The sequence below is a fragment of the Ostrea edulis genome, chromosome 7 (assembly GCF_947568905.1).
Source record: "Ostrea edulis chromosome 7, xbOstEdul1.1, whole genome shotgun sequence".
In the NCBI taxonomy this organism is placed as follows: domain Eukaryota; kingdom Metazoa; phylum Mollusca; class Bivalvia; order Ostreida; family Ostreidae; genus Ostrea; species Ostrea edulis.
The window spans coordinates 33861428-33878588 of NC_079170.1; the positions used below are offsets into that span (position 1 = coordinate 33861428).

General features: G+C 36.4%; 1 protein-coding gene across 1 annotated transcript; it reads left to right on the top strand.

Moving 5' to 3' along the window:
• Positions 1-1794: 1794 nt before the first annotated feature.
• Positions 1795-13687, top strand: LOC125654043 (interferon-induced protein 44-like). The gene is made up of 7 exons (XM_056144075.1): positions 1795-1974; positions 5721-6280; positions 6393-6454; positions 7324-7521; positions 10674-10820; positions 12425-12596; positions 12908-13687. The coding sequence occupies exons 2-7, from the start codon at positions 5746-5748 to the stop codon at positions 13213-13215; spliced, it is 1422 nt and encodes a 473-aa protein (XP_056000050.1). The 5' UTR covers positions 1795-1974; positions 5721-5745; the 3' UTR covers positions 13216-13687.
• The last annotated feature ends 3474 nt before the right edge of the window (positions 13688-17161 follow it).

A 17161-nucleotide genomic window follows, 5' to 3' on the forward strand; every position in this document is an offset into this window, starting at 1 on the left:
GTCGTTTATTTCTCCGTGAGTGGAAGAAATCATTGCTTCTTTTATCGTTTAGTACATTTTTCTAAACAAGTACCACGATTAATTACCTCGAATTAAATTTTTTTAGAAGGTTGGGGGGGGGGGGGGGGGGGGGGGGGGGGGGGGGAGGGTGCCCCTTCAATCCGCCACTGGTTTGGAGTACGAAAAATTGCAGCATTTGGTGAAAGTTTGAAATAACCAGCACCACAACTTTTGTTGTACACAGTCTATGATTATCATGATCATTATTATACATATATTGAAAAGAAAAATTCGGAATGCTATTTGCATTGGTTGCATGTCGTTTCAACATGATCAGACTGAACTAGTATCGAGCTCCATCGTCGCAAACCACACCCACTGTACGTCATATCACAAACCACGCCCACTGTCCCCTTTCATTCATACTACGTCATAAGTACCTAGGGTAGGTCATCTTCGCTGGCCAAGGGTCACGATACACGGTGCTTGGCTATGAAAGATGAGGATAGATCTATACTTCCGGATTCAGTAAGCGTGGCTAGTGGCGATGGTCGAGCTCCCGTGACATACTTTTAAATTGAATTAATTGAGAAATCAAAAAGTGTGTATTATGTTACATATATATACTAGTTAGTATATCTGCTCTAAACTAGATCTAGGATTTTTTTTTTCCAAGGAGGAGAGTCGAATCAACCACCGGTAATTGTGTAATCTGTAACTTGAGAAAGGATGAGCCGTTAAGTGAGAAAGTTTCCCAGTTTACTTTCGGAAGGTCGGTGGTCTCTTCCCAGGTACATTGTATCTGGGTTCTCTCTTCCACCAATTAAAACTGGGCGCCACCAAATAACTGAGAAATTGTTGAGTGTGGTGGAAAACATCAATCAATCAATCAATCAATCAATCCGAGAGTGGAAGAATATATTGCTTCTTTTTATCGTTTACATTTTTCTAAGCAAGATATCATGCTATACAAAATATTAAAAGCAACGCCTTGGACGCAGACTGGCAGATTTAGAGGGGAGGGGACGCTTTTTTTCACCACAAATTTAAAAGGCAATACAGGGGCGGTTCCAGTAATTGTGGTAAGGGGGGGGGGCACTTTCTGAGGCAGAGGGTCTGGGGGCCGCCTTGAGGCCCCCAGTGGGTCCACGGCGAAGCCCTGGTGGGAGACCAGGGGACAAAGCTCCCGAAAGCTCCTGGTATTTACAGATTTTATAGGGCTTAAAATGTGTCTCCTATTTAGACATTTGTAGTATTTTCTATCATTTCTGATAAGGTGAAATTAATAAAATGACGCAAATTTTAAGGGTTTTTGGAAAGAATTAATTAAGTTCTCCCAATGAAGTAATTCAAGAAATCAAAAGATTTTGTCATTTATTTCTCCGGGAGTGGATGAAATCATTGCTTCTTTTATCGTTTAGTACATTTTTTAAATAAGATACCACAATTTCAAATACCTTAAAGAAAATTTTAAGGGGGGAGGGGTGCACAGGCTGCGCCCCCTTAAATCCGCCACTGCAATAAAGTACAGTCATATAGATGAAAACTCCAGATTTCGCACCCAATTTTTTGTCTGAATATTTCGGCTAATATTTGACTTTCACAAGTCCCCCCCCCCCCTTTCCCCAGAAATCCTGGACCCGCCACTGGTAAGCTACAATGTTGAGTTAAATACCTGCCACTCAGTTTAGTTTCTTGAGGCTTGAGTCCTGGGAAAATATTCAGATATGGTTTAAATGAGGACCCCTGTCTATCATGTTCATGCCTAAAAACGGCCCGCCATACAGCCCGATCGATGCAAAACGAAAGTAAACAAATTGCACAACATGGGGTTATACTTTTTTGAAAATCGATTTCAGACAACAAGGAAATAATATATCCGAGTGTCTCATTGCAATCAGTAAGGAAGACAAGTAGACCAGGAGTAAATATTCCGTAGATCTATCTTGTGTGGAGTGAGATTTTTCTGAACAGGTAAGTAATACCGCTCAACACTGGGTAAGTTTCCTGATATCAACTATCAATAATCATCAACAACGTACTTGCAGATTATGTGCTTAAAACAAAATAGAACATGAATATCACTTTATTTAAGAATGTCCACAGTATAGAGTCACCTTGGCCCATATTAAAGATAGGGCTGGGACGATTCAGGGTTGGATCGATTCAATTCGGTTTTGATTCACAACGGTACGGTTCGATTATTTTCGATTCGGTTCATGTTAGGTCCAATTTATCTAATGACAGCACAAAAAGTAATAATTCTAATGAGTAGCATAATTTAATTTTATTCAATCTGTATAACTCTATGTCGTCATTTGTAAACATCATATCTATTCATAAAGGCATTTCAAAAAAAAAAAAGAAGAAAAAAAAAAAAAAAACCATTGAAATTTGTTATATTAATGTGCTACATAATTTTTTGATTATTAAAGTGACTGGTTCACGTTTTTCGAAAGAGATGTTTTTCATTTTTGATGTTAAAAATAAAAAGATATAGCTCATTGAATATTGACAACCAAAATTATGACTGTCTGAATGCAAGGATAAGAGCAATATTTTCGCTTTGATTCTGTGTTATGTAAACAAAGAATGTAAACAAACAAACCAGTGAAACGTTGATTTTGTAATTTCAAGCATCTTCATTTTGTAAAATCACTGAATATAATGCATGCATAGTTATATAAATGGAATATGGAAACATGGCATGATATGATTGAAATAATTTTATACTTTAAAATGACACATTTTACCTTAAGTATACTTGAGATGTGATATCTATAATAAACTTGGATCAATATTCATTTATTTTGAAAACCACGTAAACAATAACACACCTCAATCTTTGTTTTCAAAACAAATAAGAAACTTTCTATAATGAGGTTCTGTCATGATGATTAACCTTGATTTTTTTTTTGTTTTTTTTGTGAAACCTTTTAAACATATTAGACTGTAGATTTTGATCATTTAATGTTAAAAACGAAATGTGGAGGAAATTCGTGAATCAGTTCCTTTTAAATAAAACAAATCTATAGTCAATCTAAAATGAATATGATATTGTTTTCATTGATTTTAGTGGGTTTTTTTTTTAGTTTATTTATTTATAGGAATAGGCGCATATACAATATAAATACAAGACAATATCACAGAGGAACACATAGTTAAAACAAAAGCTGTTGTTAAATACATAAGATAAAAAGGCAAGTTTTAACAGCTATTTGACTTTAAGAGCAGTGAGTATGCCTATGCCAAGGATAACCCATGAAAGCCAAATGGCTTATTTCCAATGGGGTCCTTAATATGTAACGATTCGACAATTCTATCAGTTGAGAGTCTTTGAAAATCTCTCCTTTATTGATTTACTTCTCTCATATTAACTGTCAAAACATTTAATATGTGTCATGATCTACGATGTAGATTTCACTCCACCACTGACAGAAATGCTATATGCCATGTAAAGATAAACTGCAATGATATTACGGACCATATTCTGTTGGTATCTGAGTGGTCAAAATGCTAAATCTCAACACAGTAGTGATTTAAATTTCTGTTGCATAAAAAACCACATGTTCTGCACATCACTCAGACGCCATATTTGTTGTTTTGGTGTATGTAAAATTTAAACCGAACCGAACCGAAATCCGGAATTTGTAATCGGTGCATCGAATCGAATGGTATGAGTCGCGGTGCATGGAAATTTCCGGTGCACCGCACAGCCCTAATTAAAGATCAAAGAAGTATAGCGCAATTGGTTCAGCTTTTTTAAATATATATGCAAGTTGAAAATGTAGGCGGGAATCCAGAGTTAACGTGCGTATTGTGGCATTGTTTAAAAATCTTCTTCTCAAGAACTGCTGGACCAATTTCAAATAAACTTGACACAAATCATCATTTGGTAAAGGTTGTTCAAATTTGTTCAAATGCGGGGTCATGCTCTCTCTAAAAGGGGGGTAATCAATACAATGCAAAAGAGGTGGGTTCATTTTAAAATCTTCTCAGGAACCACTGGGACAGACAAGTTTTTTAACATAATATGAATTCAAGTTTGTTCAAATCATAACCCCTTGGGGTAGGGTGGTACCACAATAGGAGATCAAAGTTTAGTATTGAGATATATCTCAAGAGCGACGTCCGGGTTAGAATAGGTCCTCAGTACCCCTTGCTTGTCGTAAGAGGCGACTAAATGAGACGGTCCTTTTAATGAGACCGTGAAAACCTGGTCCCGTGTCACAGCAGGTGCGGCACGATAAAGATCACTCCCTGCTAAAAGGCCATAAACGCCGAGCATAGGCCAAAATTTTGCAGCCCTTCACCGGCAGTGGTGACGTCTCCATATGAGTGAAATATTCTCGAGAGGGACGTAAAACAACATTCAATCAATCAATCAATCAATCCATATGAGTGAAATATTCTCGAGGGGGGGGGGGGGTAAACAATATTCAAACAATCAATCAAGAGCAACAGAGACATAATAACTCTAATTACCATGCAAGATTAACATTTGTTCTGTGATCCCTGGGGGTAGGATGGGGCCACAATAGCTGATCAAAGTTTTACATGGGAATACATATGAGAGATCTTTTTAAAAGATCTTCTCATTAACAACAGGGCTATAATTAGTCGTGTTAATATGCAAACATTCCCAAAACGTCTTTAAAACTCATCTCACAGATAGCTGGACCATGATTAGTCATATTGGTATGCAAGCATCTTCAGGTAGTGTATTTCAGTTTGTTCAATTCAAATGTCCCAGAGTAGGTACACGGCAATAATCGGAGATCAAAGTCTGATTTTTGGAATATACAAATTCAAATTATTTTCAAGATTGGCAGAATAACACTATATTATATCAAAATGTAAAATTACTAAGTTGTGTTGATTCAACATTTTATACCCCCTTATTAAAGCAGGGGGTAGGGGGTATTGTTTTTGTCCATTCTGTTTGGAACTTGAACCTTGCCCATTACTTTTGAATGGTGAGTGATATGGCTATCATATTTTATATTTATATTTTCTTGTGATAATGCTTTTCTTATATCCCATGGGGATCCGGGTTAGAATGGATCCTAAGTATCCCTTGCTTGTCGTAAGAGGGACGATACTGATATCGATACTGTTGAATATAAACTCTCGATTCAATGTTTAATTTATTGCCTTGATTTTCGGTTCGATACATTTATTACAAACAGATTCAGTAAAATACATCAGGTTCGGCCTGTACGTATTATTTTCCTTAAGGTTGATGAAAATAATAATGAACTTTATCAGTTTCAACTAGAGAGCCAACAGGCATCTTGCTGCATGCCAGTTTGTAAACATTTTGCTTTTAAAATTTTGCTTTTAAATCTTCAATGTTATTATTGATTTCTTCTGTACATTGTATCGTATTGAAAGTATTGAATCGTGGCATAAGTATTGCGGTTGGCAATAAGTGGCATAAGTATACGTACAACGGACAAGACACCAAGATGTATCGTATCGTGAAGGCGGCGTATCGTTTCCATATGACAAGTCCTTACATTTCATGCCATATATGATTTCTTTTATCTTGTGACATCGTATCATGATATATGGTTATATCGTGAACCTATGGGGTAGGTTGAGGCCATGATATGGGGTGAAAAAATTCATAAGAATTATAGATACAATGTATGTATATCTCCTGAAGTTTTCCTTCTTTTATCACCGCAATATGATTATTTCTATTTTCTCCACTTCAGATTAATTGAGAACACTAAATAAATAATGCCGTCTGAGCTACTATCGCTGAAATACAGAGACCAATTAGCCACATGGATCGGTAAGCCGTGTCACTTCCGGTTGTTGTACAAGATCAGCAGTGACGGATGTTCTGCGCAGACGTTCCATCAGAAGTGTGACGGTCAGGGCTCCACAGTAACGGTGCTGTACAACACCAACAACACGATATACGGGGGGTACCTATCACAGAGCTGGAGCTCTAATGGCACTTGGATTAATGACACAAACGCCTTCCTGTTCCGGCTGCAGTATAACGGATCATCGAATCCAGTTCAAGCTCCTGTCAGTAGTTCTTATTATGGTAATGCTGGATACGGGCACAGTAATTATGGTCCAACTTTTGGTGGCAACCACGACCTTCAGTCATTTACTGGAATCATATCAAAGTCTGGGAATCTGTTTGGACTGAATGGTTATTTGAATATGTCAGGCAAGTACTATACGCACAACGGACAAGACACCAACTCGATGACAAACAAGAATCTGATGGTCACCGACCTGGAAGTGTACCTCGTTGTGGGTAAGTAAATATCCCGCTATAACATGCCATCGCTTGAGAATCTTCTTACCAGTGCTTGGACAATATAATATTTGATTTGGGGAAAATGCTAAATGTTCATTTTTGTCTCTAGATGGACCCGGTCCAAGAGTTGTCGATAAACCGTGGCGGGAACCTCCTGAATGGAACACCGAGGTGAGACTGCCCTAATTTCTATAAAAAAAATATATCAAACTTACTTATAAGTTTGAGTTTTCTGATTATTTGCACAGTCAAAATTCGAGTAAAATGCCAGACTTACATCCAAGTTTCAACTCACGTTTTCGTTGAGAAATCCAGTCCTAATGTAATGAAAATAACACGAAGTGTTGTGACATAACGACAACCCAGCATTAACAGTCACAAATAAGAATTGTGAGAATAGTTATTCCCATTATAATGCCGTTCTCGCAGTTTGCTTGATGTTTATACAATTTATCTTATTTCATTGGAATGATCGATGCCAGTGTATACTTTTATGAATAGATTTATCCAAAACAGGCTCGTAGAATTAGAAAAAAATCCTAAGTTATCCGGACCTGTAAGGACAGCTGTTAAACCATCTTGCAGCAAGGCTTTGGATATTTTATTTCACGGGGAAATATAATGCAGTTCGAAATTTAAGTTGTTACTAAGATATTAGATTTTCATGTTTTAACATTGCAGTCGGTAGAGCTTGAAGTCACCTGGATATTTAGATTTATTTAACAGTGTGTAATTTCGTAACCTTTTGCTTGTTAAAACAGGCTTGGTAAATGTCTTGTCCTTGAACGCTAGTCAATGAAAAAATCGTGGTACGAGTTGTGCAGATGTGTTATGGCGACGTCTTAATGCATAGGCAAAGTCTTGCATGACTGTTCGTTATCTTCACCTTTCATAAGTCATTTGACTTAAACGAAAAAAAACGAAGGGTAAACAATGTAGCTCAAACTTTTGATTTTGAATTAATTCCCTCTTATGTGTGTGTTACAGCTAGAGCTTGCTGCGCGAGCTATAAGTAATTCACTATTAGATTGTTTTTTAAGTGTACTCAGAGTCTGAGGCAAGCACTCATCAAATACAAACCTGTAACGGAGGCGAACGTGACTGCAGCAAACATCCTCCTGATTGGTCAGATTGGCGCGGGAAAATCCAGCTTCTTTAACTCCGTCAACTCCTTTTTCCGCGGGAAAATCACCAGTAAAGCTTGCAGTGGGAGTTTTGAACACAGTGTGACAACATCGGTTTGTAATTAATATACTCTATCCACGACCTCAGGCTTGGATTTCTCGAAAAAATCTCAAACTTAAGTTTGAGTTTTCTTCTATTTGAGCAGTCAAAATTTGAGTAAAATCTCAAGACTTAAGTCCAAACTTAGACTTAAGTTCTTTTCGAGAAATCCAAGCCAGAACATATAACATGATATCATATCAGAGCATATAACATAATATCATATCAGAACATACAACATAATATAATATCAGAATATATAACATGGTATCATATCAGAACATATACCATGATATCATATCAGAACATACAACATAATATAAATAATATAATATCAGAACATATAACATGATATCATATCAGAACATATACAATGATATCATATCAGAACATACAACATAATATAATATCAGAATATATAACATGGTATCATATCAGAACATATACCATGCTATCATATCAGAACATACAACATAATATAAATAATCATAGTAGTTGAAGATGAAGTGGTAAACTGAACTACAGACATATAATTGCACATGATATAGAATTATTGGAAAGTTTAAAGATGAACCTTGCTCCTTACTATAATAGTTTTACATTTTACTTAATTTATCATAGATTTAATGTCGATTTCTTTAAGTACATTCAACATTTTAGTGGTCGGGGTGCTAAAGTGAGTTAGTGTACAGGTGTGTAGAATGTATTGTGTGAGATTCAGGGAGTTAATGTACATGTGTGTAGAATGTATTGTATGAGATTCAGGGAGTTAATGTACAGGTGTGTAGAATGTATTGTATGAGATTCAGGGAGTTAATGTACAGGTGTGTAGAATGTATTGTATGAGATTCAGGGAGTTAATGTACAGGTGTGTAGAATGTATTGTATGAGATTCAGGGAGTTAATGTACAGGTGTGTAGAATGTATTGTATGAGATTCAGGGAGTTAATGTACAGATGCGTAGAATGTATTGTATGAGATTCAGGGAGTTAATGTACAGGTGTGTAGAATGTATTGTATGAGATTCAGGGAGATAATGTACAGGTGTGTAGAATGTATTGTATGAGATTCAGGGAGTTAATGTACAGGTGTGTAGAATGTATTGTATGAGATTGAGGCAGTTAATGTACAGGTGTGTAGAATGTATTGTGTGAGATTCAGGGAGTTAATGTACAGGTGTGTAGAATGTATTGTATGAGATTCAGGGAGTTAATGTACAGGTGTGCAGAATGTATTGTGTGAGATTCAGGGAGTTAATGTACAGGTGAGTAGAATGTATTGTGTGAGATTCAGGGAGTTAATATACAGGTGGGTGTAATGTAATGTATGAGGTTCAGAGAGTTAATGTACAGGAACATGAAATGTATTGTGTGAGATTCAGGGAGTTAATGTACATGTGTGTAGAATGTATTGTATGAGATTCAGGGAGTTAATGTACAGGTGTGTAGAATGGATTGTATGAGATTCAGGGAGTTAATGTACAGGTGTGTAGAATGTATTGTATGTGATTCAGAGAGTTAATGTACAGGTGGGTGTAATGTAATGTATGAGGTTCAGAGAGTTAATGTACAGGAACATGAAATGTATTGTATGAGATTCAGGGAGTTAATGTACAGGTGTGTAGAATGTATTGTGTGAGATTCAGGGAGTTAATGTACATGTGTGTAGAATGTATTGTATGAGATTCTGGGAGTTAATGTACAGGTGTGTAGAATGTATTGTATGAGATTCAGGGAGTTAATGTACAGGTGTGTAGAATGTATTGTATGAGATTCAGGGAGTTAATGTACAGGTGTGTAGAATGTATTGTATGAGATTCAGGGAGTTAATGTACATGTGTGTAGAATGTATTGTATGAGATTCAGGGAGTTAATGTGCAGGTGAATAGAATGTATTGTGTGAGATTCAGGGAGTTAATGTACAGGTGTGTAGAATGTATTGTATGAGATTCAGGGAGTTAATGTACAGGTGTGTAAAATGTATTGTATGAGATTCAGGGAGTTAATGTACAGATGCGTAGAATGTATTGTGTGAGATTCAGGGAGTTAATGTACAGGTGTGTAGAATGTATTGTATGTGATTCAGAGAGTTAATATACAGGTGGGTGTAATGTAATGTATGAGGTTCAGAGAGTTAATGTACAGGAACATGAAATGTATTGTATGAGATTCAGGGAGTTAATGTACAGGTGGGTAGAATGGATTGTATGAGATTCAGGGAGTTAATGTACAGGTGTGTAGAATGTATTGTATGTGATTCAGAGAGTTAATATACAGGTGGGTAGAATGGATTGTATGAGATTCAGGGAGTTAATGTACAGGTGTGTAGAATGTATTGTATGAAATTCAGGGAGTTAATGTACAAGTGTGTAGAATGTATTGTGTGAGATTCAGGGAGTTAATGTACAGGTGTGTAGTATGTATTGTATGAGATTCAGGGAGTTAATGTACAGGTGTGTAGAATGTATTGTATGAAATTCAGGGAGTTAATGTACAAGTGTGTAGAATGTATTGTGTGAGATTCAGGGAGTTAATGTACAGGTGTGTAGTATGTATTGTATGAGATTCAGGGAGTTAATGTACAGGTAGGTAGAATGGATTGTATGAGATTCAGGGAGTTAATGTACAGGTGTGTAGAATGTATTGTATGAAATTCAGGGAGTTAATGTACAAGTGTGTAGAATGTATTGTATGAGATTCAGGGAGTTAATGTACAGGTGTGTAGAATGTATTGTGTGAGATTGAGGCAGTTAATGTACAGGTGCGTAGAATGTATTGTGTGAGATTCAGGGAGTTGATGTACAGGTGTGTAGAATGTATTGTATGAGATTCAGGGAGTTAATGTACAGGTGAATAGAATGTATTGTGTGAGATTCAGGGAGTTAATGTACAGGTGTGTAGAATGTATTGTATGAGATTCAGGGAGTTAATGTACAGGTGTGTAAAATGTATTGTATGAGATTCAGGGAGTTAATGTACAGGTGTGTAGTATGTATTGTGTGAGATTCAGGGAGTTAATGTACAGGTGTGTGGTAGAATGTATTGTATGAGATTCAGGGAGGTGTATCAGACAAAGATGACTTGTAGTCACTATGAATACTGTAGATAGTAAAAACTCATGTACACTCATAAATATAAAAGGTTTGATTTTACCTTTGGTATTTCAGTATCGCCAGTACAAAATTAAAGATTTTTCATCGGGAAAGTTCTTGAATTTTCGCCTTTGCGACACACGTGGATTTGAGGAGGAATTTGCGATGGATACGCAAGAAATTTCCTTTATTTTGGACGGAAATGTTCCGGATCGTTATCAGGTTTGTTGTTAAACATCGACATTTATCAGAAGAGTTGTGGATTTGAACCGTATACATGTATTATTAGCAAGTCTATTGATGCTACGTATGGCTATTTCTTAATATACTGACTGTTTTTCACTCATATTTAGACGTCACCAGCTGTGGGTGAAGTACCACAAATTTAGACCTATGCTTAGCGCTCAAGGTGGTAGCAGTGAGGGTTCTTTAATAACGTGCCAACGCCCCTCGAGACACGGGACCCCCGTTTTTAAGGTCATATCCAAAAGATCCGTAATTCTCACTTCTAAATTTCGAGCATTTGGCGAAATAGCAGTCATTACCTACGTTTGTGTCTTAGGCTTGACGCGACCATGGCACAAACGGGGATTGAACTCATGACCTCCCAGTTATGAAGCGAACGCTCTACCACTGAGCTACATGTACCACGTTCGGTTTCAGTGGATACGATGCTATAAGTAATAAATATAGGCCGTACGTTTGAGTCCTGCATAGTTGTTTATTTTTATTAATGATGTTATACCAAATTGATATTGTAAGCATCGCACCATATTGCACAAATTATGTTTCCCTCTTCCAAGGGGACGTATTGCTTTTGTACTCTCTGAAATTCTATCCGTCCGTTCGTCCGTCTGTCTGTCACAAAATCATGTGAACGCGTCTTCTCCTATATGGCTTATCGGATATACTTGAAACTTTGTACAATGCTTCATTGCCATATGTAGGTGTGTATATTGTCTGGATGGGGGATCTAATCATTTTCCTAAACGTTATAGTGGATCTAAGAGGCCTGGGGGATGTAGAATAGCTTTTGAACACTTCTCCTATATGGCTTTTCTAATCTGATAGATTAGAAACGTTTTACAATTTTTCATTGCTATTTGTAGATGTGCATATTGTCAGGAGAGGGGGATTGCGTTATTTTTACTAAAAGTTATATTGAATCTAAGAGGGTTGGGGGATGTAAAATAGGCTGTGAACATTTCTCCTATATACCAGGTAGCTTATCTGATAGATTTGAAAATTTGTACAATGCTTCATTGTCATTTGTAGATGTGTATAATGTTTGGACAGGAGAATCCAAATATTTTCCGTAATGTTATTGTGGATCTATGGAGGGATGCGGTATACTAAAATAGCTTGTGAACGCTTCTCCTCCTACATGGCTTATCCAATAAACTTGCAACTTTGTACAATACTTCAATGTCATCTGCAAATGTGAATATTATAGGGACAGGGGGATCCAATCGTTATCATTAAAGTTATAGTGGATCTGAGGAGTAGAGGGTGTAAAATAGTATATGACCTCTTCTCCTATATGGTTTATCAGAGTTCATAATGTCTATGTTCCTGCTTATGTTTTTTCCTCCATACCATACATTAACTTAAGGAGAGGAGGTTTCGGTTGGAGCTCTTCCAACTTGGGGAGCAAGGCAAACATTTGTTTTTCATACAATAAAACCAATCTCTATTTTTCATACGTTTTGTTCATGAAAATTGTGATGAACGTATCACATAGTCTGATATTTAGCAGTCAAGATTGATACATTATTTTTACTTCGACTCATCGTTTGAATTACATGTATAGTTTTATGTAATTAAAGTTCAACCCCCTTGTTCCATTTACACCGGATACCCCTGGTTATGTGAAAGACCCGGATCTACAGGATAAAATTCACTGCGTGGCTTTTGTTGTGGATGGTAGCACTGTTGATGTCATGCCTGACAAAATTCGCAAACAACTGAAAGATCTTCAAGTCCGCATGAATCACAGAAGTAAGAAAACACATCAGATAAACTGAATTACAAGATATTTATAGATATGCATTGATCAATCTGATCTCAGTTATATAGATGTACGGAAAAAGATTGACATTTAGTTGAACAGGTCTTGTTATATATATGTGTTTCCTCTGGTATTATGTTCACAGTACAATTCCGAATCAATAGAAATATATAATGACACATAAAATCGTGAATACCAGTACCTACATCATTTACATACGTGTACTTTTATAGATCTAAGGTTTAGTGAAGATGCAAGGGAAGAGTTTCTCAAAATAAATAACTACATTTCTTGTAAACAGATCTACCCCAAGTTGTCTTATTAACGAAGCTGGACAAAATATGCCCGGATGTGGAAGAGGATGTCACAAATACTTTCAAAAGTTCCAGTATCTCTGATGCCGTAGAGAAAGTATCTGATATTATGGGTCTGCCACGTGCTCACGTACTTCCGGTGAAAAACTACGAGAGCGAGAGGAAACTGAAAACTGGTATCGATATTCTTGTGATGGAGGCTATCGAACGATGTTTAGATTTCGCTGATGATTTCATGGATGAACAACTTGATAAAATGGCGTCAGAAGGAAAGAAAATAACAGGCAGGGACTAAATGCTTTGCGTCTACTATACCCGGTACATTTTAACCATGTCAATGTCAATTTGTTAAGAAAAAATTAATCAGCATCTTTTGTCATCAAATGTTTCTAATTCCAATTGATAAAACTGGGAGATCTTTAATTATTCCATGTAGTTTTAAATGAATTGAATGCGGAATAATTGTACATCTCTATCATTTAAACAATATTCATTCAGTGAATTGATGGGATTGGGCAGCAGGCTTAGATTTATATGAGCCCTCTCCCTAATGATCGAACAGGATTTGTACATGTACAAAATTGTATAACATATGTAATCAATTTGGGGTCTAAATGTATATAAGAGAAAAAGAAAAAGAAATGTTTTCCTTATCACTATTTTCGGAAATTCCAGAAAATGTCAAGCAGCTTTTTCTCGAGTATTGTTCAAGGTCATCAATCTTTGGTAGATGTCTTTTATTTAAATTTTCTTGATTTCTGGGAAAACCGTTTTTGTGATTTCATTTCTTACTGCAGTATATAGCTGAGGATCACACTGCGCGTTTTAGGGATTCGGTGTCCTTAGCACCGTTCTCACGAACTGATCTGAGATTTGAAATGTAAGTGGGCGATCCAGAACTCAAAGAATCACATGGACATGGACGTTTTGCCGATGGATCTTTATGATGCTCGTTTCTATATTATTACTGGTTCTATATTAGTATATATAAGAGTCGCTATATGAATGTCAAACACTACATTCTCGTATGAGTATCAAGAGTCCAGGGACAGGGTGTATACACAGACACTACCCGAGTGATTAATACTCACAATTGATTGATTGATTGCATATTGTTTAACGTCCCTCGAGAGAATCTTTCACTCATATGGAGACGTCACCACTGCCGGTGAAGGGCTGCAAAATTTAGGCCTATGCTCGGCGCTTACGGCCTTTGAGCAGGGAGGAATCTTTATCGTACCATACCTGCTGTGATACGGGGCCTCGGTTTTTGCGGTCTCATCCGAAGGACCGCCCCATTTAGTCGCCTTTTACGACACGCAAGGGGTACTGAGGACCTATTCTAACCCGGATCCCCACGGGGTTCATATTCACGAGATAAGACAATCATAGCAGGTAAATATGTCCAAATATCGAATTTCTAGAGTAAAACTATACAAGATGCATCTAAGAAATCATTTTTAAAATACTCAAAGACCACATTTCACATATTAGATTTGATTTTCATACTTTACATGTCGCTTGATAAGTATTTTATGAACGTCCATGTTCAATCGGGTAGAACCAGCATGATCAAATCCCTATCGATTACTTTGAATATTCAAATAAAAAATACAACAGAGATATATGTATGAATTTAAGGGGAAAAAACATTACGCCGGAAAGAAGAGAAAGATAAGATTTGTGCATACTCAATTTGGTATTCTATAGCGATACATCGACAGAGGATGCTTACTACTCCTAGGTACCTGATCCCACCTCTGATACGGTATATCCAGGGGTCCGTGTTTGCCCAACCCCTTATTTGGTAGTCCTTGTTCACCTGATCCCACCTCTGGTATATCCAGGGGTACGTGTTTGCCCAACTTTTTATTTTGTATTGCTTATAGGAGTTATGAGATTGATCACTGCTCGCTATCTTCGCCTTTCATTAGATTGGTCACTGTTTTTTATATTCGCCTTTCATAATTAACGTCTGGTAATTTTCATTTTGATGTAGATCTATTCAGGTTATGAGCATGATAGGATATGGGCACTGTACTAGCGGTACGTCAGAATGACGAAATGTGTCATAAAACAAATGAAGCCTTTCATTCCAACTGAATCATCAGAGTTCAAATCAAATAACCGCATATTTTCTGGACATATCCTACCACTGGCTTCAATATCAAATAAGTTGTTGTGGTAAACGAAATCAAACTACCTGTTAGATATGAATATGATCTTATACAATAAATTGCGTATACGTAACAGTTGATATTTTTTACATCTGTAACAGTTGATATTTTTTACATCTGTAACAGTTGATATTTTCTACATCTGTAAAAGTTGATATTTTCTACATTTCTAACAGTTGATATTTTTTACATCTGTAACAGTTGATATTTTCTACATTTCTAACAGTTGATATTTTTTACATCTGTAACAGTTGATATTTTCTACATCTGTAACAGTTGATATTTTCTACATCACATACAAGACTTCATAACTATTATCGAATATGTCGAAAATTTTTCGAGTGATGGGCTAAATATGAAGAGGAACTTGACATCCTGTCAAAATTGATAAACCGTAACAGAAGAATACTAAAATTCTGTACAAGACACATCAAAACAAAAGTATATACCATCTATACTTCTGCATTTAGTAAAGCATAAATAATAAAAGAATTAGACAGTTTAAACGGGGATCAGGTTTTGGTCCAGATGACTAAACTTGTAACAGCACTGTCTTTGTAAAGCTCGTTATTACATCTGCATTTTAAACGAACCTCGCATTATATCCACATTTTGTAATCGTGCTTCTACTCCAACTGCCCTTTTAAAGTTTTGAAAAGGATGTTTCAGTTTTAAACACACTTATTATTCCACTCAATTGAATGAATAAATAGGATTTACCGTATTTATACTGGTTTCATAAACTTCACAAAATCTCGAACAAAGAAAGATACATTGCTGGATCCAGTAAATGCTTGATTGATTGTATATAGTTTAACGTTCTTTCGATAATATTTCATTCATGTGGAGAGGTTATCATTGCTGGTGAAGGGCTGCAAAATTGAAATCTATGCTCGTCGTCTACAACCCAACGCACAGGGAAAGATTTTCATCGTGCCACACCTGCTGTGACATGGGACCTCGGTTTTTGCGTTCTCATCCGAATGACCCCATTTAATCGCCTATCACGACAAGTAATAGGTATTGAGGAACTATTCTAACCCGATCCCCACGGGACTCCAGTAAATGCTCTACCAAGCCTCTATTTTGCTCCTCACGAAAGTGTTGATCAATATAAAGGTAAAACTTCAAAAGTATTGTGCCGCAACATGTGTCAGAGGTGGTGTAAATCAAATGTGGATTCCAAAGAAATTCTAAGGAATGTTTAGTAAATTTGAAATAACAAATCAAACTTTTCTAAAAACAAAAGTCACCAAAACGTATGATTTACAACACTCTACACAACCATTCCTCACGATAAATGAAAAATGAAAAACTGGACTTTCTGACATCATAGGTTGCTAATACCTAATTAATAAAGGAAAATGAAAATATTCAAATCTTACAATTAATCATCCAAAACATAGCTTTGCTACACACCAGTCCAATTCTACAGAAATTACTCCGAGTTTGATAAAAAGATGCTGGAGTTCCTCATTGACAATATGTTCATAGTCTTTCCAAAAGACTTAAATTATTCTCAAGTTTACAAACAAAGAAATAGATGCAGTCAACATAAGCAAAATACTTCGTCATAAAAGAGTTCAGTTGTGTATTCCAGCTTATTTGAAATTCAAGTATACACCTAGTATTTCCTACAAACATACTTGATATGGTTGGAAGTGAGGACCTCAAATCACTTATTCTGAAGGGTCATGGCTGCTGAGAGCCTCGGTCTTTCGATTGGCGGCGGGGCTTTGTCTCTTTTGTGAATTATGTCGGGGATTGTGCCGGACGGTGGGCTAGGTATGAAAAAGAGAAACGTGATGGATTGTCAGAATTGATTAAAAGTATAAGATAAAACTTAGAAATTCATTTCAAAATTAAGGATTATCTCCCTCATGCATAGATCTTATCCTTAGACGAATTTGACTGCACTTTTTTGACACTCTGTTTTTCCCTATAATAGCTCTAGCAAGTTTATTGTTATTTCGGATTTCAAATATTTCGGTTGAGCATCATTGAAGAGACATTATTTGTCGAAATGCGCATTTGGTGCATCAAAATTAGTACCGTATAAGTTTT

What these genes read in the sequence shown, in the direction of transcription:
- LOC125654043 (XM_056144075.1), top strand. Translation starts at nt 5,746, where the DNA reads ATGCCGTCTGAGCTACTATCGCTGAAATACAGAGACCAATTAGCCACA. An exon ending in GGAAGTGTACCTCGTTGTGG is followed by an intron (nt 6,281 to 6,392) that starts GTAAGTAAATAT and finishes TTTTGTCTCTAG; the next exon opens with ATGGACCCGGTCCAAGAGTT. An exon ending in CTCCTGAATGGAACACCGAG is followed by an intron (nt 6,455 to 7,323) that starts GTGAGACTGCCC and finishes TTGTTTTTTAAG; the next exon opens with TGTACTCAGAGTCTGAGGCA.